The sequence below is a fragment of the Theropithecus gelada genome, chromosome 7b (assembly GCF_003255815.1).
Source record: "Theropithecus gelada isolate Dixy chromosome 7b, Tgel_1.0, whole genome shotgun sequence".
NCBI classification, from domain to species: Eukaryota; Metazoa; Chordata; class Mammalia; order Primates; family Cercopithecidae; genus Theropithecus; species Theropithecus gelada.
Window position 1 is genome coordinate 66094662 of NC_037675.1, and position 16435 is coordinate 66111096.

The 16435-nt window shown below is 49.5% G+C and overlaps 1 protein-coding gene across 1 annotated transcript in view; it reads right to left on the reverse strand.

The window, feature by feature from the left end:
* SPTB (spectrin beta, erythrocytic) overlaps positions 1 to 16435 on the reverse strand; it is a 79220-nt gene that overhangs the window by 48977 nt on the left and 13808 nt on the right. Inside the window, exons 2-11 of the mRNA XM_025392131.1 lie at positions 10270 to 10421; positions 8935 to 9108; positions 7901 to 7986; positions 7428 to 7508; positions 6959 to 7074; positions 6431 to 6543; positions 5418 to 5605; positions 3388 to 3505; positions 1915 to 2073; positions 393 to 695 (exon numbers count right to left, since the gene is read on the reverse strand). Of these exons, the coding sequence (XP_025247916.1) occupies positions 393 to 695; positions 1915 to 2073; positions 3388 to 3505; positions 5418 to 5605; positions 6431 to 6543; positions 6959 to 7074; positions 7428 to 7508; positions 7901 to 7986; positions 8935 to 9108; positions 10270 to 10421 (1490 nt within the window). The remainder of the gene's footprint in view (positions 1 to 392; positions 696 to 1914; positions 2074 to 3387; positions 3506 to 5417; positions 5606 to 6430; positions 6544 to 6958; positions 7075 to 7427; positions 7509 to 7900; positions 7987 to 8934; positions 9109 to 10269; positions 10422 to 16435) is intronic.

A 16435-nucleotide genomic window follows, 5' to 3' on the forward strand; every position in this document is an offset into this window, starting at 1 on the left:
TACGGCAGAGAGAGAGGAGAGGTTGCCCTTACGCTGGGAGGTCTGGATTCTAACCAGAGTCAAATTGTAATTACTAAGAGCCTGATTCTCCAGGTTCCTGATTAATGTATGTCTCTTCAAGGCCCTGCAGGTTGGCACCGGTGCTGCCACAAACCCAAGATTTCTCAATCACCAGGGTACCATGGACCTGGGCTGGTATCACCTGCTGGAGCAGAGTGGACCAAGAGGCACAGAGGCAAGTGCAGCTAGACACTGCTGCCTCAGTTTCTCTATTTTGACTCAGATATATGACTGGCTGGGAGGTGTCTAAGGAAGCCTATGCTAACTGCAGGGCCCCTGAGACCCAACGTGAGTGCTGCAGGGCATGGCAGGAGGTGGCCCCCAGGGCCCACCTTGATCTCATCCATCCAGTCAATGCTGTGCAGCATGTCCTGGAAGAGCTTCTGCAGTGCCAGGGTGGTCTCAAGCCTCTGGCGCCGGGACCGCAGCAGCTCCTGCAGGTAGCTCCACAGGCGCAGGATATTGTCCTTGCGGGCCGTGATGCGCTTCTGGTCATGGTAGTTCTCCTTCTCCAGCTCCTGAGCCAGGTCCTCCAGGGCTCTCACCCGCTCCTCGTAGGCAGCCGTGTCAGTCTCGATGGCCTCGTGCTTCTTCTTGGCAGCCTCCACAGCTGCCAAGTCATACCCGAAGTTATCCTGCCCCACGGGAGAAAAACAGGCAGCTCAGTGAGACACCCCGGGGCTCATCCCCAAATGCAGGGAAAGGGCGGGTCCCTTCAGAACCAGTGCTAGATGGGAAAGCACATTCCCAAGAACTTCGCCTTCCTTTCGCAGCTGTCTTATCAGACCCAAATTCCAAAAAGTAATGTCTTACAAGAGCCTCTAAGAGAAGTTCATGGTTTGTTGTTTTTTTTTTTTAGATGGAGTTTCACTCTTGTTTGCCCAGGCTGGAGTGCAATGGCACGATCACAGCTCACCGCAACCTCCACCTCCCAGGTTCAAGCAATTCTCCTGCCTCAGCCTCCCTAATAGCTGGGATTATAGGCATGTGCCACCACACCCGGCCAATTTTGTATTTTTAGTAGAGACGGGGGTTCTCCATGTTGGTCAGGCTGGTCTCGAACTCCCGACCTCAGGTGATCCGCCCGCCTCTGCCTCCCAAAGTGCTGGGATTACAGGCGTGAGCCACCGCGCCCGGCGACAAGTTCGTGATTTTACTCCCTGTGCCACCCGTGTGGGAGATGCAGCCTGTGTGTTACTAATGGAGCCCCTTGGTGGCCTGCTGGCACTCCCCACCCTGCCTTGAGTGGACTTGTTGGATTTGGGGCAGGAAGGGGCTGCTTCTCACTCAGAAACCATGCACCAGCAAACAGATGGTTTATTCACACGCTCTCTGGGGTGCGCATACACTCTCCAGTGCTCTCAGAATACTCATTGCCCCTTTTTGGAAAGAATCTAATTTGATTCCAAGTTTTAAGTGAGAGGGAACAGGTGCTCTGATGAAGAATCAGCCCTGGGGTCCATTCTTAGCTAGAATTATGTCACAGCACCAGAGGCCAGAGTCCAAAAGGCATGCCCGACACAGACAAGGTGCAATCTGTGATTTTACCATATCCCCCAAGAACCACGATTTAACATCAACTCAAATCCCAGCTGTAGTTGACACTACAAGCCCACAAAAGACAACTTCAGCAGCCAGTTCTAGACTCCAAGGCTCTTTCCTAAAAATGAGATTTAATAAATCCTGGAGAGCTCCTCCCCAGATGCAAATCTTGATCCACCAGATCATGGGGGAGCTGGGATGCAAGGCACAAGGAGAGGCTGTGAGAAGCCAGCTTGGACTCCAGCCCAGCCAAAAGCTGGGGGCTCTGAAGAATGTCCCCTCTCCTGTCACCCAAAGCATGTCCCTCATTACCTGGGCCACGAGGCGCTGGTTTTCATTGAGCCAGGTCTCTCTCATTGCAGCCTTCCGGTCAAAGCGCCGGGCCAGTTGCTCTAGCTTCTCCTGCCGAATGAGCTCATTTCTCAAGGCCAGCTCCCGCCGATACTCAGCTTCCTCCAGGCTTTCCCAGGCCTGCACAAAGGGTGGAATGAGAATTCTTGGGGTACAGGAGAAATGCCTCAGTTTGGGGGCTCCACCTCTTTAACCCAACACTGAGTGATTTCTGGAATTGAGGTACAACCTGATGCTCTTGGGTGATGTGGTAACAGATTAAAGATCACTAAAAGCCTTTTGGCTTTCATGTCTGGACGCATGAAAGATTCAGGGGGCACTGCTCATGAGTCTCACTTCCCTCTTCCCCTAAACCTGCCTCAGACTCTTGGCCCAAAATAATGTTTTTCACTTCTCTGAATGCTCAGTAAGTTCTTTTTTTTTTTTTTTTTTTTTTTGAGACAGAGTCTCACTCTGTTGCCCAGGCTGGAGTGCAGTGGCACAATCTCAGCTCTCCACAAGCTCCGCCTCCCGGGTTCACACCATTCTCCTGCCTCAGCCTCCCGAGTAGATGGGACTACAGGTGCCCGCCACCATGCCCGGCTAAATTTTTTGTATTTTTAGTAGAGACGGGGTTTCACCATGTTAGCCAGGATGGTCTCGAGCTCCTGACCTCGTGATCCGCCTGCCTCGGCTTCCAAAAGTGTTAGGATTACAGGCTTAAGCCACCGTGCCTGGCTATGCTCAGTAAGTTCTTATTGACTAATGGCTACCTCCGTTCAATATGAACTGCCAGGTGGTGGTAAGCCTCCAAACCTCTGAAATGTCATAGGCATTTTCCTTTGGTTATAAGTAGTTAATATTCCATCTTCAAAGACAAACTCAAGGTTCTACAGAGGACAGGCTATAAAACTGACTCCAAAAAAAATGGACTAGGAGGCTGGGTGTGGTGGCTCACATGTGTAATCTCAGCACTTTGGGAGGCCAAGATGGAAGGATTGTTTGAGCCCAGTTCAAAACCAGCCTAGGCAACATTGCCAGACTCTGTCTCTATAAAAAATACAAAATTTAGCTGGGTGTGGTGGTGCACGCCTGTAGTCCCACCTACTGAGGCTGAGGTGGGAGCTTCACTTGAGCCCGGGAGGGTGAGGCTGCAGTGAGCTGTGATTGTGCCACTGCACTGCCACCTGGGTGGAAGAGTGAGACCCTGTCTCCAAAAAAAAAAAAAGGACTCAGGGACTCAGGGCATCTGAACAGGGGGATTAAAGGAGGGTGGAAGAGTAGAGTCTGACCCCTCAGAACCAGGTTCAGATAACTCCCCCAAATAGTCAACATGTGGATTAATAACACCAAAGAAAGTGGCTTGGTTTAATCTGGTCCAATGACCATTCACTGTGTCCTTATCAGGAATTCAATCAATCCACCATCAATGCATAATGGAAAATGCTGTGGTACCCTGTTGATGTCAGACACTAGTTTCCCATCGTGGGGTGTGTACACTTTCTGATTGTTGGCTCTCATCCGGGACTGGATGGTAAAAAGTAGAACTTCTAGATTCCCCTTCTCTTGAAACCTGTCAAGAAAACAGAGGTAGGAAGACTGGTATTAATCTCATATCTCATGGCCAATTTTTTTTGCTGAAGTCAATACGGAACTGTGGCATCTTGAAGCTTAGATAGCAAAGCATATTTCCCTTAAAAACACAGAAAAACTAAAGAGAATCTATAGGTCTGCTTACCTGTTAAAACATCTATCCTTCTCACCAGCTAAGATCTAATAGGGGTTTGGGTCTTTACAATATAAACCAAAGGAAACACAATGGCCACCATAGCATTTATCATTTGCTTCTACATGGGAAGCTGAGGTATTCTGGTAATTCCTGTAAATATCAAGTTTTACTGATCAATACAAAAAAACAAAAAAAACAAAAAAACCTTCTTTGTTCTGCAAGTGATGAGGGCTTCTTATCAGCTCTCTGGTCAGTTTCTTATTGAGTGAGTCAATAAAACCCCAGAAGCAGCATTTTCCGTGGGAGAGCATACTACACTGAAAACAGCTTTCACCCAGGTCCTAATGAGCCAGATCTCCTGGCAAGTCCTACAGGCCAGATGCTTCCCAGAAGGCAGGAAAGGCTGGGCTCTGAGAGGATTGTAGGTGTAGGAGACAAGAATTGGCAGCAGGATTGCTGTCTAGCATGTGGGGTACAGGCTGCAGGTATCAGGTACTTCCACATTTCTGCATGTACCCAAGTGTCCCCCCATTTCTGCATCCTTGACCTGGCAGTCAAGGATCAGCTATATGCAATGTCCCCACCCTGAGCCCAGTCTAATGGATCTCAGTGCTCACAGGCACTTAAGAGAACTGTGGCCATGAAGCACTGTCTACACAGCCAAGAGATAACACCCCTGTGTGCAGTGACTGGTAGACTCATAGGGGATGCTAACTGTATTGGATTTAGGGCTTCAGAAATGGGTTGGTGTCAGACCAGAAACCAGATACTTGTTTATAGTATATCCTAGAGTCAGCATTTCACCTTTCCCCATTTCAGAGTCACGAATGGAGAGTGTGGAGGGTAGGGGGGAATAGCAGAGCAGAAGGTACCACCAATGAGCTAGAAGCCTGTTTCAAAGGAGCTGGACAAGCTAATGGCAGATAAGCTGGAACGCCCTGTGTGTATGTGTGCATGTTTGTGTGTGTGTGCGTGTGCACATGCGTGGTTGTACATATGTATGTGCGTTTGCACATGTGGTTGTGTGTGCATATGTATGTGCATGGGTGCATAGTTGTGTGTGCACGCACAAATGCATGTATAGTTATGTGTATGTGTATGAGTGCACGGTTGTGTGTGTATGGTTGTGTGTGCATGCATGTTCATGGGTGCACAGTTGTGTGTATGGATGGTTGTGTGTACGCAGGTATGCATGTGTGTGCACGGTTGTTTGCATGCACATGTGTGTAAGCATATGCACACACGCTCTGCACGCACTAGGGTAGGGCAGAGTTCCTGAGAAGCAGGCTAAGTGCTCTGTTGCTGAGCAGTGACAGATGGGAGAGGAAAAGAAGGATGAACTTGATGATCCATAAGACCCCATGCAGAGAGCTCAGGGGCTGAGAGCACAGAGGTCATCTCATCAGAAAACAAGCCCACAGCTCAGTGGCAGACCAGAGAGGAGCTTTTCAGCCTGGATTATTCAAAGAGACTCAGAAGCCTATGATTTCCTTCCTGCTCCTCCTCAGGGATCTGGGAGGAACCACTGTCTTTGGTCGTGAATCGAGGTTTCTCATCAATGCTGGTTTCCTCTAAGCTGGTGGCTTGGGAGGAGAGTGGTGAAGAGGGGCACGAGGCAGGTGATACATGTGCAGCTCTCTAATCTTGAGCATGTGCCTCGTAGATGTACTTCATAAGGCCCAGGACCTGGCTCTACCTTTTGGTGGTCAGTTTCCCAGCCACTGAGGACCACCCTCCCGTGTTCCAAGGCCCTTACTTGGGTGGCTTCTCCACAGTGCGGTAGGTGCTGAAGGCCTGCAGCTGCTGCTGGACGCCCGTCAGTGAGTTGGCAAACTTGCGGCTGTTCAGAACAGTGATGGTCTGCTCGATCCAGGTGAGCAGGTCCGAGGCTAGCCCGCTGTACTTTTCAATCATCTTCTCAGTCTCAATGGCATGGTCAATAACCTAAGGAATCACCTTCTTACTTATTCTCATCAGAAGGGCAATGCCACCATTGAGGATACCAATGAGGACCACCATCAAGGTGCCCTGAAATGGGGCTCCCACCTCCTAAGCCCCGGAGTGCTCTAGGCTGGGTTTGTTCCCTGAGCCCAAGACTGTTGGTAGGGCAGCAGGAGTGGACGGGAAGTGGGTGAAGCCCTCCTCTTGCCAATCGGCAGCGAGCTGGCCTGTTAGGGATTGGGAGCAGCTCCCCTCCCCAGTGCGAGAGAAGACTGGTAAGCTTGCTGTGCCAGGATGCCAGCCACTTGGGGGCCAGGGTTTTGTTTATTTTTAAATGTTCATGAGGAGTCAAGGGCCGCCAGCCATTGTCTTTACTAAACACGAGGCACAGAGATGAATGAGAAATGGTACCTATTCTTTAGGAGCTAAGGATCTATCTAGCAGAGGAGAGGAATCTGGCATGAGGGTCTCTACCGATGGGTGAGTTTCTGGTATACTGTGGGTGCCTAAGAGGTCGGCGATCACAATAAACAAACCACATAAAAGCCTGGAGGGTTCCTGTAGGGATGTTCATGAGATATGCATCTCAGGTGGACCAGGTGGACGCCAGGCACAGAGCAGCCGCCTGTGGTACCTTTCAGGACAGACCATCAACCTGCTTTGGAATTCAGCTCAGGAGCCATCAATGCTGCCAAGGGCAGCTTTAGAGGAAGTTAGGGGGTAGGGGAGCTGTACTCTTCACCCTTTCTTAGGTTGGAAAGGGGGCCACTCTGTGTGGATCTGGCAGACAGGGGAAGGGTGACACCTTGGTTCCAAAACAGCTTGTACCTTGCCGACACGCTTGCCCTCCACTGCCAGCACCTTCATCTTGGAGAAGTAGTGGTAAAACGCCACCACATAGGTGATGATGGATTTCTCATCAGGGTTTTCCGTAAAGACATCTGTTAGGGAAAAGGGTGTACTCTCAGGACCAAACTGGAAGCCAGGAAAGTCAGGCTTAGAGGATTTATCCCCCATTCCTCCAGCTTGAAGTTCAGCTACAGGCACAAGGTGACAACCAACAGAGCAAGAATGGAAGAATGTGATGAAATCCATTTTAGAACCACAAATTACAAAAGAAGAAAAGAAGAAAGATCCAAAGTCCATCTCCAAACAGACCAGGCAGGCATGGGAACCAGCATGGAGCAGAGAAGCAGGCCCAGAGCAGAGCCTGGCCCGGCCACTGCCCCTCCCTGTGCCCACAGCTTGCCCAGCACCTGGGCCGGCCTACAGAAGTCCTGTGGCTGAGCTCCTCTAGCACAGCGAGTGCATCCCTCATTGCTGCAGCAAAGGCTGGCAGGGGTGGGTGTGGCTCACCTTCGGGGTCGAGGAGCGGGATGATGCCCAGCTGGCGCTCAGCCACATCAAATGCGTGCTCCAGGTTGTGCCGGGCATTGGAGTCCTTCAGCTTATCAAAGTCGATCAGGTCGGGCCTGGGGACAAAGCTGGACTGTGAAAAGGGAGTGGCCACAGCATCCCCACCAGCAGGGCAGCCCTAGCATGAAGCAGACACTGTGCAGAGGCAGGGAGTTGGTCGGGCAAGAGGAGTGAAAGGAAGAGACGGGAGCAGAGGAGAGGGGGCAGGTGTGAGCCTTGGCACATGGGGGAAGTGGGTGGCAGACACGCTGCGATTTAAGGAAAGTGGGGGTGCTGTGGAGTGCTGAAGGGGAGAGGAGAAGGAACAGCGGAGGTCACATTTCTGTGACTCCATGTTAAGTGCAATGTGTCCAAATATTCCCAGGGAGGCTGTCTCAGTCAGTCCCCATGGCTGTCCCCTCCCTCTTACCGGTGCTTATGTATCAGGGCATTAAAGGCCAAGCCATCCTTCCAGCTGGAGGTAAAGTTGGTGACATTGACATGAGGGTAGCTGCATCCAAGAGAAACAGTAAGAGCTAAGAATTAGATTTTTTGTAGTCCCAAACAAGTGTACAAACTGAGGGCCAATATACTAGGAAAGAAATGGAACTGTCCTTTCTTGAGCCAGGTCACCAAGTGGGGGCAGCAGCTAAGCCACACACAGAGGCTCCCCCATCAGATGTGAACACCACACAGACCCCCCAGTCTGCCTGCAGGCAGCTTTGGAAAAGAATCCTGTATTCCCGGCCTCAAAGAATCAGCTCAGCACAGACTTCGCATCCATTACAGGCAGGCGGCTGTAGTTCTGGATGATGATATCTAGTGTCCCTCTGGGGATGGCAGTGCTTGTGGGGAGCAAGGGGCTGGTGGGGGACGTGCTGACAGCTGGTTCCCAGGGCATACCCTGCCGTCTTCATCTGACACCACAACAGCAACGCATCCTTGGCTGTTTCACGACCTTCCTGAGTTGGGACAACAATGTCCTGAATCTGAAGGTAGGAGAACAAGAGAGATTTGACGAGAATTCGCATCTGGATCTGTGCCTTCCTGCTGTCCCTGGGAGGCTCCCCCCCTCATCCCTCTGCTGTAGCTGCCAGCCCCACAGCAACACCACACCCTGAGGCCCTGGGCCCCAGCAGCCTGTTTCCCTGCCTCCGTCAGCCAAAATGGCGCAGGGATGAGACAGCTGTAATTGGATAACTAATAGAATGTGGAGAATCAGTGACGAGATGCCCCGATTCCTCCTCTGGACGTGCAATGCCCCTTGAGGCTGTGGAACAACATGAATGCTGGTGAGTACTGCACTTTCATTAGCAGCTCCTCTTGCCTTTCCATTCTCCCCAACTCTGCTACTATTGTTGTTCAATTTTACGCATCCATGGAGAGTGAGATCGGACATCCAGGACCACTTGGTTGAGGTCTTCAGTCCGCGAGTTGTATGCTGTCTTCTTTCTCCTGCCCTCACCTCCTCGGGCAAGGTTCTTTCTGTCCCCCTGTTTTCCTCCCCTTCCCCTTTCTAAATTTCCTTACAAATTATCTGGACTTTGAATTTCAGGGTGAGAAGAGAAAAGTTTCTAACTGGAAAATATACACATGGATCCTCTATACAATTTTTGCAATTTCTGAATCTAATTATTTCAAAAACCAAGAAGTTACATATGTAGGGGGAGGAGGCTAAAAAGCTAATCTTCCAGCCAGATATCAACCCAGCTACCAATTAATTTCTATCTTCTCCCTGAAAAGACTATACTACTGAGTGAGCAGCTCCCCCTTAGCTTCAACGATTTGGGGTGATACAAGCACTGTCCCACATGGCAGATTTACAGACTCCCCGAATGTGCGCTAACATCCCCACTTTGTTCACCATTTTAGAAGATTCCCAGGCCCTGTGCAGCCTTGAGGGCTCCCTCGACTTCCTCTGCCCCCCAGGAACCTACCTGGAAGCGGAGGATGATGGTCCAGATGAGGCCCAGGACCAGGCGGTGGTTGCCGTCTACAACGTCATGGGAGCCCATGTTCTCCAGGTGCACACGCTGCTCCTTGAGGAACTGGAGAGCCTTGTCCACGTTCTCCAGGCAGTGGATGCGCATCTTCCCCTTGGTGGGCTTTGGCTGGGGGACAGCAGTGGCCCCCGTGGGCATGGAGGAACTGCACAGTCATCCCAGAGGCCGCAGCCTGGACCAGCTCCTGTCATAAGCACCCACCCTCCACCCTCTTGGCCAAACTCCAAGTCCCGTGGTCATTCATTGACACTATTCAGTGCTTTCCTTTCAGCAAAGCTCAGAGATTCCCTCCAACAAGCACCCAGAGATCGGCAACCAGGCTGCATCAGTGCCCTTCCAGGGCTGAACAAAGCCCTCTGAGTGGGCGATAAATGGCATTTGCATAAGATAGCATAACATATGGTTAACTGATCACTTACTATGTGCCAGGCACAGTTCTAAGAACTGTTTACTGCCAGTCAGTGTTAAGAGTGACTTTTAGGTTGGTGATTGATAATGGGTTCATCCTTGCCAATCAACCTTCACCTCTCCCCTGATGATAACTGCATCATCTGATGGGTTCCCCATGGTAACTCTCTCTAGTGGAATTTCAATGCAGGTTGAGAGGCAGAACTTCAGCACGGAGTTGAAAAGGCATTTCATTCAAGCCTTTTCATTCAGACTCTGAGGATCTCAGAATAACTTCATCAGGTACAGGTATCGTTGCCCTCATTTTACACATGGGGGAAATGGAGGAAAAGAGGGTCCTGCCTGACAGGCCCAAGGACACAAAGCTTACTCTGTGCTGAGCAAAACATAAACCTTCACCTACTTCTCCTTTGGGGTCAACAGTATTGCTGGCGGCTTACAACTGAGACAGCCTCTAATAAATTTCCACTTGCAAGGGTGGTAAAACACACAGCAAAATGGCTTCCACACTTTCCTCTTGGTTCTAAGAGAGACGCATCTTAGCCCAATGGGCAGACTGAGGGCCAGGCCATCACAGGCCAGCTACAGATGCCCAGAGCCCAGTGTGAAAGTCAGGAGCTCTGCATGGCTTCTGGGAGAAGCATGAAGGGGTGGGAGTGGTCAGAGGAGGCAAGAAGTTCTGGGAAGAATTCAGAGAACCCAGTCAGCCACATGGATGCTTCCCATTCTAAGTATTAGAGCCTCCCAAAGGAGCAGAGAGGAAACTGGGAAGGCCATGAGAACTTGAGATGCCCTCAAACCATGTCTTTGCTGAAGAGGGGCCGATGGCAGCAGCCCCGGGGCCCACGGAAGGGACTTTACCAGCATCTCTCCAGAGAGCACCTCCAGCAGCTTGATGAGCATGCGCCCATCCCGCAGGTCCTTGTAGAGATCAGTGATGCGGCAGGACACTCGAGCCAGGTGCGAGTTCACCCATTTTGTGAAGGTCTTTTTCTGAACAACTTCCCGCTCATCTAGGCGGAGAGAAGAACCTTGGTGAGGTGCCTGAGGTTGGCAGGGTCCTTGTGACATGGGGCCAAGGGGTTTTACCTTAAGCCCCATGCTTGCCAGAGGAGGTCGATGTATTCATTCCACTCCCTTCCTGGGAGCATTTGCCATCAAGATGTAGCAATACCGGTCCACAAGCCACCAGAACAGAGGCAGTAAGGAGATCACTCCCACTGCCATCATATTCTATGCACAGTATCAGGACACTCCTAATTCAGCATCTGTTTCCCTGTATCAGTCAGACTACTCTGTACTGTTGTGCCACTGAATTCAGATTTCAATGCCAGGATTACCCATCCACCCATCAAACATTCCCTCTGCCTAGAATGCTCTCTCTGAGCCCCTCCACTCCGCCCCACCTCCTTCACTTAACACTAATTCATCCTTTAAGAGCCGGTGTAAATGGCACTTGGGTTGCGTCTCCCCTCCTGTGCCCTGCTCCCTGCATTTACATTTCCTTCTCTCTCCTGGATGCTCCCTGAGCCCAGGGAAATCTGTCTTGGTCACCTGTCTGTCTCCAGTGTCTGGAACCTGGCACACCATCAGTACTCCATAGCTGTATTGTGGCTGTCTGTACAAACATTGATTCTGTTCCTATTATGTGGCAGCACTGTGCTAGGCCTGAGGACGCACAGAGGTAAAACAAATTTCCTGCCCTCAAGGAGTTTCTGGTAGGGGGAGGAAAATGATGAGCAAGGGAAGAGGATATGTAGCATGTGTGATTCATGTGGGGGTAAGGATAGTGAAGGTTTGGGCTGAGGGCTGTCCGTGGCATTATGCTGTCTTTCTCACCCCTGGGAAGGTGACATGACATCCCCACCCTAAATCAGCATCAGCCCAAGCCAAGCCCCTGGCCCATGCTGTACCAGATCAGGTGGGGTACTTCTTAATGCCTCTGTACAAATAATGCTGGTGGTCTGTCCAAGTGAGGCATGAGCATTACCTGGGGAAGCTCGGACAAGATGCTAGAGACAGGACAGAAGACTGGGATGGCACAAAATAAAGGGAAAAGGATAGGGGAGGAGAGAGGGAGAAAAAAAGAAAAGTAGCAGAAAAGAAGAAAAACAAGTAAGATAGAATTGAAGGTGAGAAGAGAGGAGTGAGCCCTCTCTGGATTTATGAACAGTTTGGTGGCAATTGGCTTCTGGGCACTTAGGTTTGAAGATTCAGGGCAGGAGGTGACTTGGCAGTGAGGCTGGGCCTGGAGGTTGTGGAGGATCCCTGGGGAGGGTACATGGCTGGGTGGGGGAGATCACAGCCAGGACGCACCTGGAGTGGCCTAGCCAGGAGCGGTGTCCGCGCGGTAGAAGCAGGCTGTGTGCTCAACTGAGCCTCAGCCGTGAAAGGGCTGGCTTTTTAAATTATTAAATATCTGATTCAACAATAACAAAAAGAGGAGCTCAGCCAGTTCTGCCTCAAGGGTAGAATCCTGGCAGTTCCTGAGGCTTGCTGCATCAGATGTCTTCCTGTTTCATGGCTCTTTTGGTATTAGGAACTCAGACCCTTGATTCTTCTGTGTACCCATAGAGCAAATGTTTACCATACAACCGTCAGGTGCCAGGCCCTGGGTGGCAGTGCGGAACTCAAGGACAAGACCAACGGTCCCCATCCTTGGGGCAGACAGAGTCTATTATAGATATGACGAGGGCTTGAGTCATACATGAAGAATTCTACAGCAGCCATCTAAATAAGACTTCCAAGAAGAGGAAAAGTACTACTACTGACTGTGTGAATCCTAAATACATGTAGAATTTAAACGGCACTCATTTTTTCTGGGCCTCTGTGCAAAGTTTCAGCGAGAAAACTCCCCTTACCCTTTTGTCAGCAGCAAATTAAACCACTTTCCTGATTTTAAATGCTGCTTCAGCAAAATGTAACTAAACGGGGTTTGATGCCATACTGGACGGAAAGCAATTACATTTATTCTGGGGCATTTTTAGATTCAATAGAGCCAGCCACAGTCCCACAGTTCTTTCCCTAGAAACCAGATCTATTCTTTAAGTAGCTAGCCCTTCAGGTCAGGTGCGGAGCCTCTGACTAAGGGGGGTAAAAATGTTAGCCCCTTTAGATGTAGGTGTCCCCCAAAGTGAAAGTATTGCTTCCTCCTTCTCCTGTCGTTAAGAATGCAAACAATTCATTACCTGGGTGCTGAGACCTATTTATCTGTGCTTGGCAAAGGGTAAGGGAGTGCCTCTAGCTGGGAACATGGATTAATTCTAGGCCACTGGGCTGGCGCATTTATTGGTGCAGAAGTATCAGAAAGCACCCTTGGATCTCCCCAGTTTTCACCACATGAATGATGCCCCCTGGACCCTCAAACATGGGAGCCACAGGTTTTGAGCACAGGCAGGTGGCCTCCTAGCTGCCTTTTATTTGAAGGCTGGAGTGAAATCACCCAGAATCCCCAGAGCCCCAAAACGCTTTGCAATGTTGAGACACGGAAATATTTCGAGAGGCTAATGATGATCGGAAGGGGAGAAAAGGCCCCTGGGTGGGAGGCATTTCCATGAGCTGGCTGGCTCCAGCCGCCTGGCATTGGCGTGCTCAGCACATTCACTCCCGCACAGCCCAGACGCTCATCCCGTGCCTTCCAAGTGCAGGAGAGGCAGGTGGCCTGGAGCCAGCTAGGCTGGGAACCCCGGTAGTGTGGACAGGAAGAGAGGTGGCTGTGCACTGGGCCTGCTGTCCCCAGGGGACCCAGACCATCCTATTGGGACCCACCATGGGAAGGAGGCCTCAGCACAGCCCTGCCAGGAGCCAGGCCTTATTTCCAGAGCCCTACCCTGCCAGTGCAGGAAAGGGGGTGAGTCCACCAGCATGGACTGGTTCACAGCCTCTGCTGCCATCAAACCCAGCATCTCTTTCCTTTCTGTTCCTCTTTTCTTTTCTTTTCTTTTTGACGGAGTCTTGCTCTGTTGCCAGGCTGGAGTGCAGCAGCGCTATCTCGGCTCACTGCAACCTCCGCCTTCTGGGTTCAAGTGATTCTCTTACCTCAGCCTCCTGAGTAGCTGGAAATATACGTGTGCGCCACCACGCCTGGCTATTTTTTGTATTTTTCACCATGTTGGCCAGGATGGTCTTGATCTCTTGACCTCGTGATCCTCCTGTCTCGGCCTCTCAAAGCGCTGGGATTACAGGTGTGAGCCACTGTGCACAGCCCTCTCTGTTCCTCTTTCTTTCCCTTTCCTTCCCAGGCTGTGGCCATCCTCATTCCCTGCTGTGTGTTAGGCCTTTGCCTAGAAAACTCATCTTCCTCCCTGATCAGCTCTGACCCAGAATTATTGTCTTATGGGGACTGGGTGACCTAAAACCCTTCAAAGGTTTAGTTTGAGGTCAAATATACACCCATGACACTAAAACCCTCAAATATATTTATCTAGTAATAAGTGAGTTCGTACATGGAACGGGCTGGCACAGAGAAAGGTTGCCGTCATGTGAACTTTCATTGTTATCGTCACTACTACTGCTGCTATTACTAGTGGGCCCTGTCCTAGGTGCTGCAGGGGCGTTGGGCAGCTCACTCTCCCCAAGGCCTTAAGATACAGTTGAAGAAACAATACTCAAACCCACCAATTAACTTTTGCAAGCACATAAGAAATAAGTGGCAGTTCACTTTAATAACACAAAAGCCATCACAGGGTAATACTGAATTCCATATCAGATACATGACACATATGGTCAATGCTCGAGGGTTCCAAGAAGAAAGAGGTCATTTCCGATTGGAGTGGTCGAGGGGGGACCTGGTGAAGAAAGCCACTTTGGATTGTCAGAAGGGGAGGGGAGCCAGGGAGACAGAATGAGTCCAAGCAGACAGGTATAAAAAGCCAAAGCTAGGCCGGGCGCGGTGGCTTATGCTTATAATCCCAGCATTTTGGGAGACTGAGGCAGGTGGATCACCTGAGGTCAGGAGTTCGAGACCAGCCTGGCCAACATGATGAAACCTCATCTCTACTAAAAATACAAAAAATTAGCCAGGCATGGTGGCAAGCACCTGTAATCTCAGCTACTTCGGAGGCTGAGGCAGGAGAATCATTTGAACCCAGGAGGCAGAGGTTGCAGTGAGCCAAGATCCTGCCATTGCACTCCAGCCTGGGCAACAAGAGCAAAACTTCGTCTCAAAAAAAAAAAAAAAAAAAAAAAAAAAAAAAGGCCAAAGCTTATTCAGGGGCTAGGGCTAGAGAATAGCTACAGGTTAGAGAAAAAGCAGGTTTTGGGTTTATTTATTTATTTATTTTGAGACGGAGTCTCGCTCTGTCGCCCAGGCTGGAATACAGTGGTGCGATCTTGGCTCACTGCAACCTCTGCCTCCTGGGTTCAAGTGATTCTCTTGCCTCAGCCTCCCAAATAGCTGGGACTACAGGCATGCACGACCACACCTGGCTAATTTTTTATATTTTTAGTGGAGATGGGGTTTCACCATATTGGCCAGGCTGGTCTTGAACTCCTGACCTTGTGATCCGCTCACCTCAGCCTCCCAAAGTGCTGGGATTATAGGGGAAAGCAGGTTTTAAACAGGATGTGGAAAGCTTTAAACGAGAGGCTAAGAAGTTTAGATTTAATCCTAGAGGCTGGCTAGACGCAGTGGCTCACGCCTGTAATCCCAACACTTTGGGAGGCCAAGGCAGGTGGATCACGAGGTCAGGCAATCGAGACCATCCTGGCTAACATGGTGAAACCCCGTCTCTACTAAAACTACAAAAAATTAGCTGGGCATGGTGGCCGGCGCCTGTAGTCCCAGCTACTCAGGAGGCTGAGGCAGGAGACTGGCATGAACCCGGGAAACGGAGCTTGCAGTGAGCCGAGATCACGCCACTGCACTCCAGCCTGGGTGACAGAGCAAGACTCCGTGTCAAAAAAAAAAAAAAAAAAATTTAATCCTAGAGGCAAAGGAGGCACTGAAGGTGTGGTAAGGTCATTTCCTGAAATATGAATTTGTAAGGCCCGCAATGTTAATAAAGATACAAAATGTTTCAGATTACATCTCAAAGGAAGTATGCAAAATCCATACAAAGAAAACCTTAAAAGGCTCCTGAGGCATGCACAAGAAAATCTAGACAAACGGAAATGCACGCTGAGGTCTTGAATAAAAAACTCAACATCATCAAGATATCAATTTACCCTAAATTAATATATATTTAATAGTGTTTTAAATATATTTAAATTATACAATTTGAATTTGTGGGATAAAAAGACAAATGATTAAAAATTTCACTGAAAAAACATGCAATCAAAAATAGGAATATTCCAAAAAATAAGAGTACTAAAGGGCTACCAACCTTTCCAGATGTTTTGTCTATCAAAGAATAGTGTAAACTTATAGTAAAACTGTGTTGTACTAGCATATGAAAAGATGGATATATCAATGGGACAGAAATAGTCCCAGTACATACTGGCATTTAATGGCTGATAGAGGTGGCATTTCTAATAGGAAGGGGAAAGATGAATTACTCAATAAGAGTATTGGCAAAACTGGATGGACAGGCAGGAAAAGTTAGTTACATTCATACCTCATACTCCAGGATAATTTTCATGTGGGTCAAAAATTGAAATGTAAAACACAAAACTATAAAAATACCAAAATAAGGCTAGGCGTGATGGCTTATGCCTGTAATTCCAGCACTTTCGAGAGGCTAAAGCAGGTGGATCACTTTGGGTCAGGAGTTTGAGACCAGCCTGGCCAATATGATGTATCCCCATCTCTACTAAAAATACAAAAATTAGCCAGGCATGGTGGTGCACGCCTGTAATCCCAGCTACTCAAGAGACTGAGGCATGAGAATTACTGGAACTCAGGAGCTGAAGATTGCAGTGAGCTGAGATTTTGCCATTGTGCTCCAGCCTGGGTGATTGAATGAGACCCTGTCTCAAAACAACAATAACAACAACAAGAAAAGATCAATCATGGTAAATGCTTTCTACAATGTTAGCGTAGGGAAGGGCTTTCAAAATATGACACAAAATCCAAAAGCCATAAAATAAA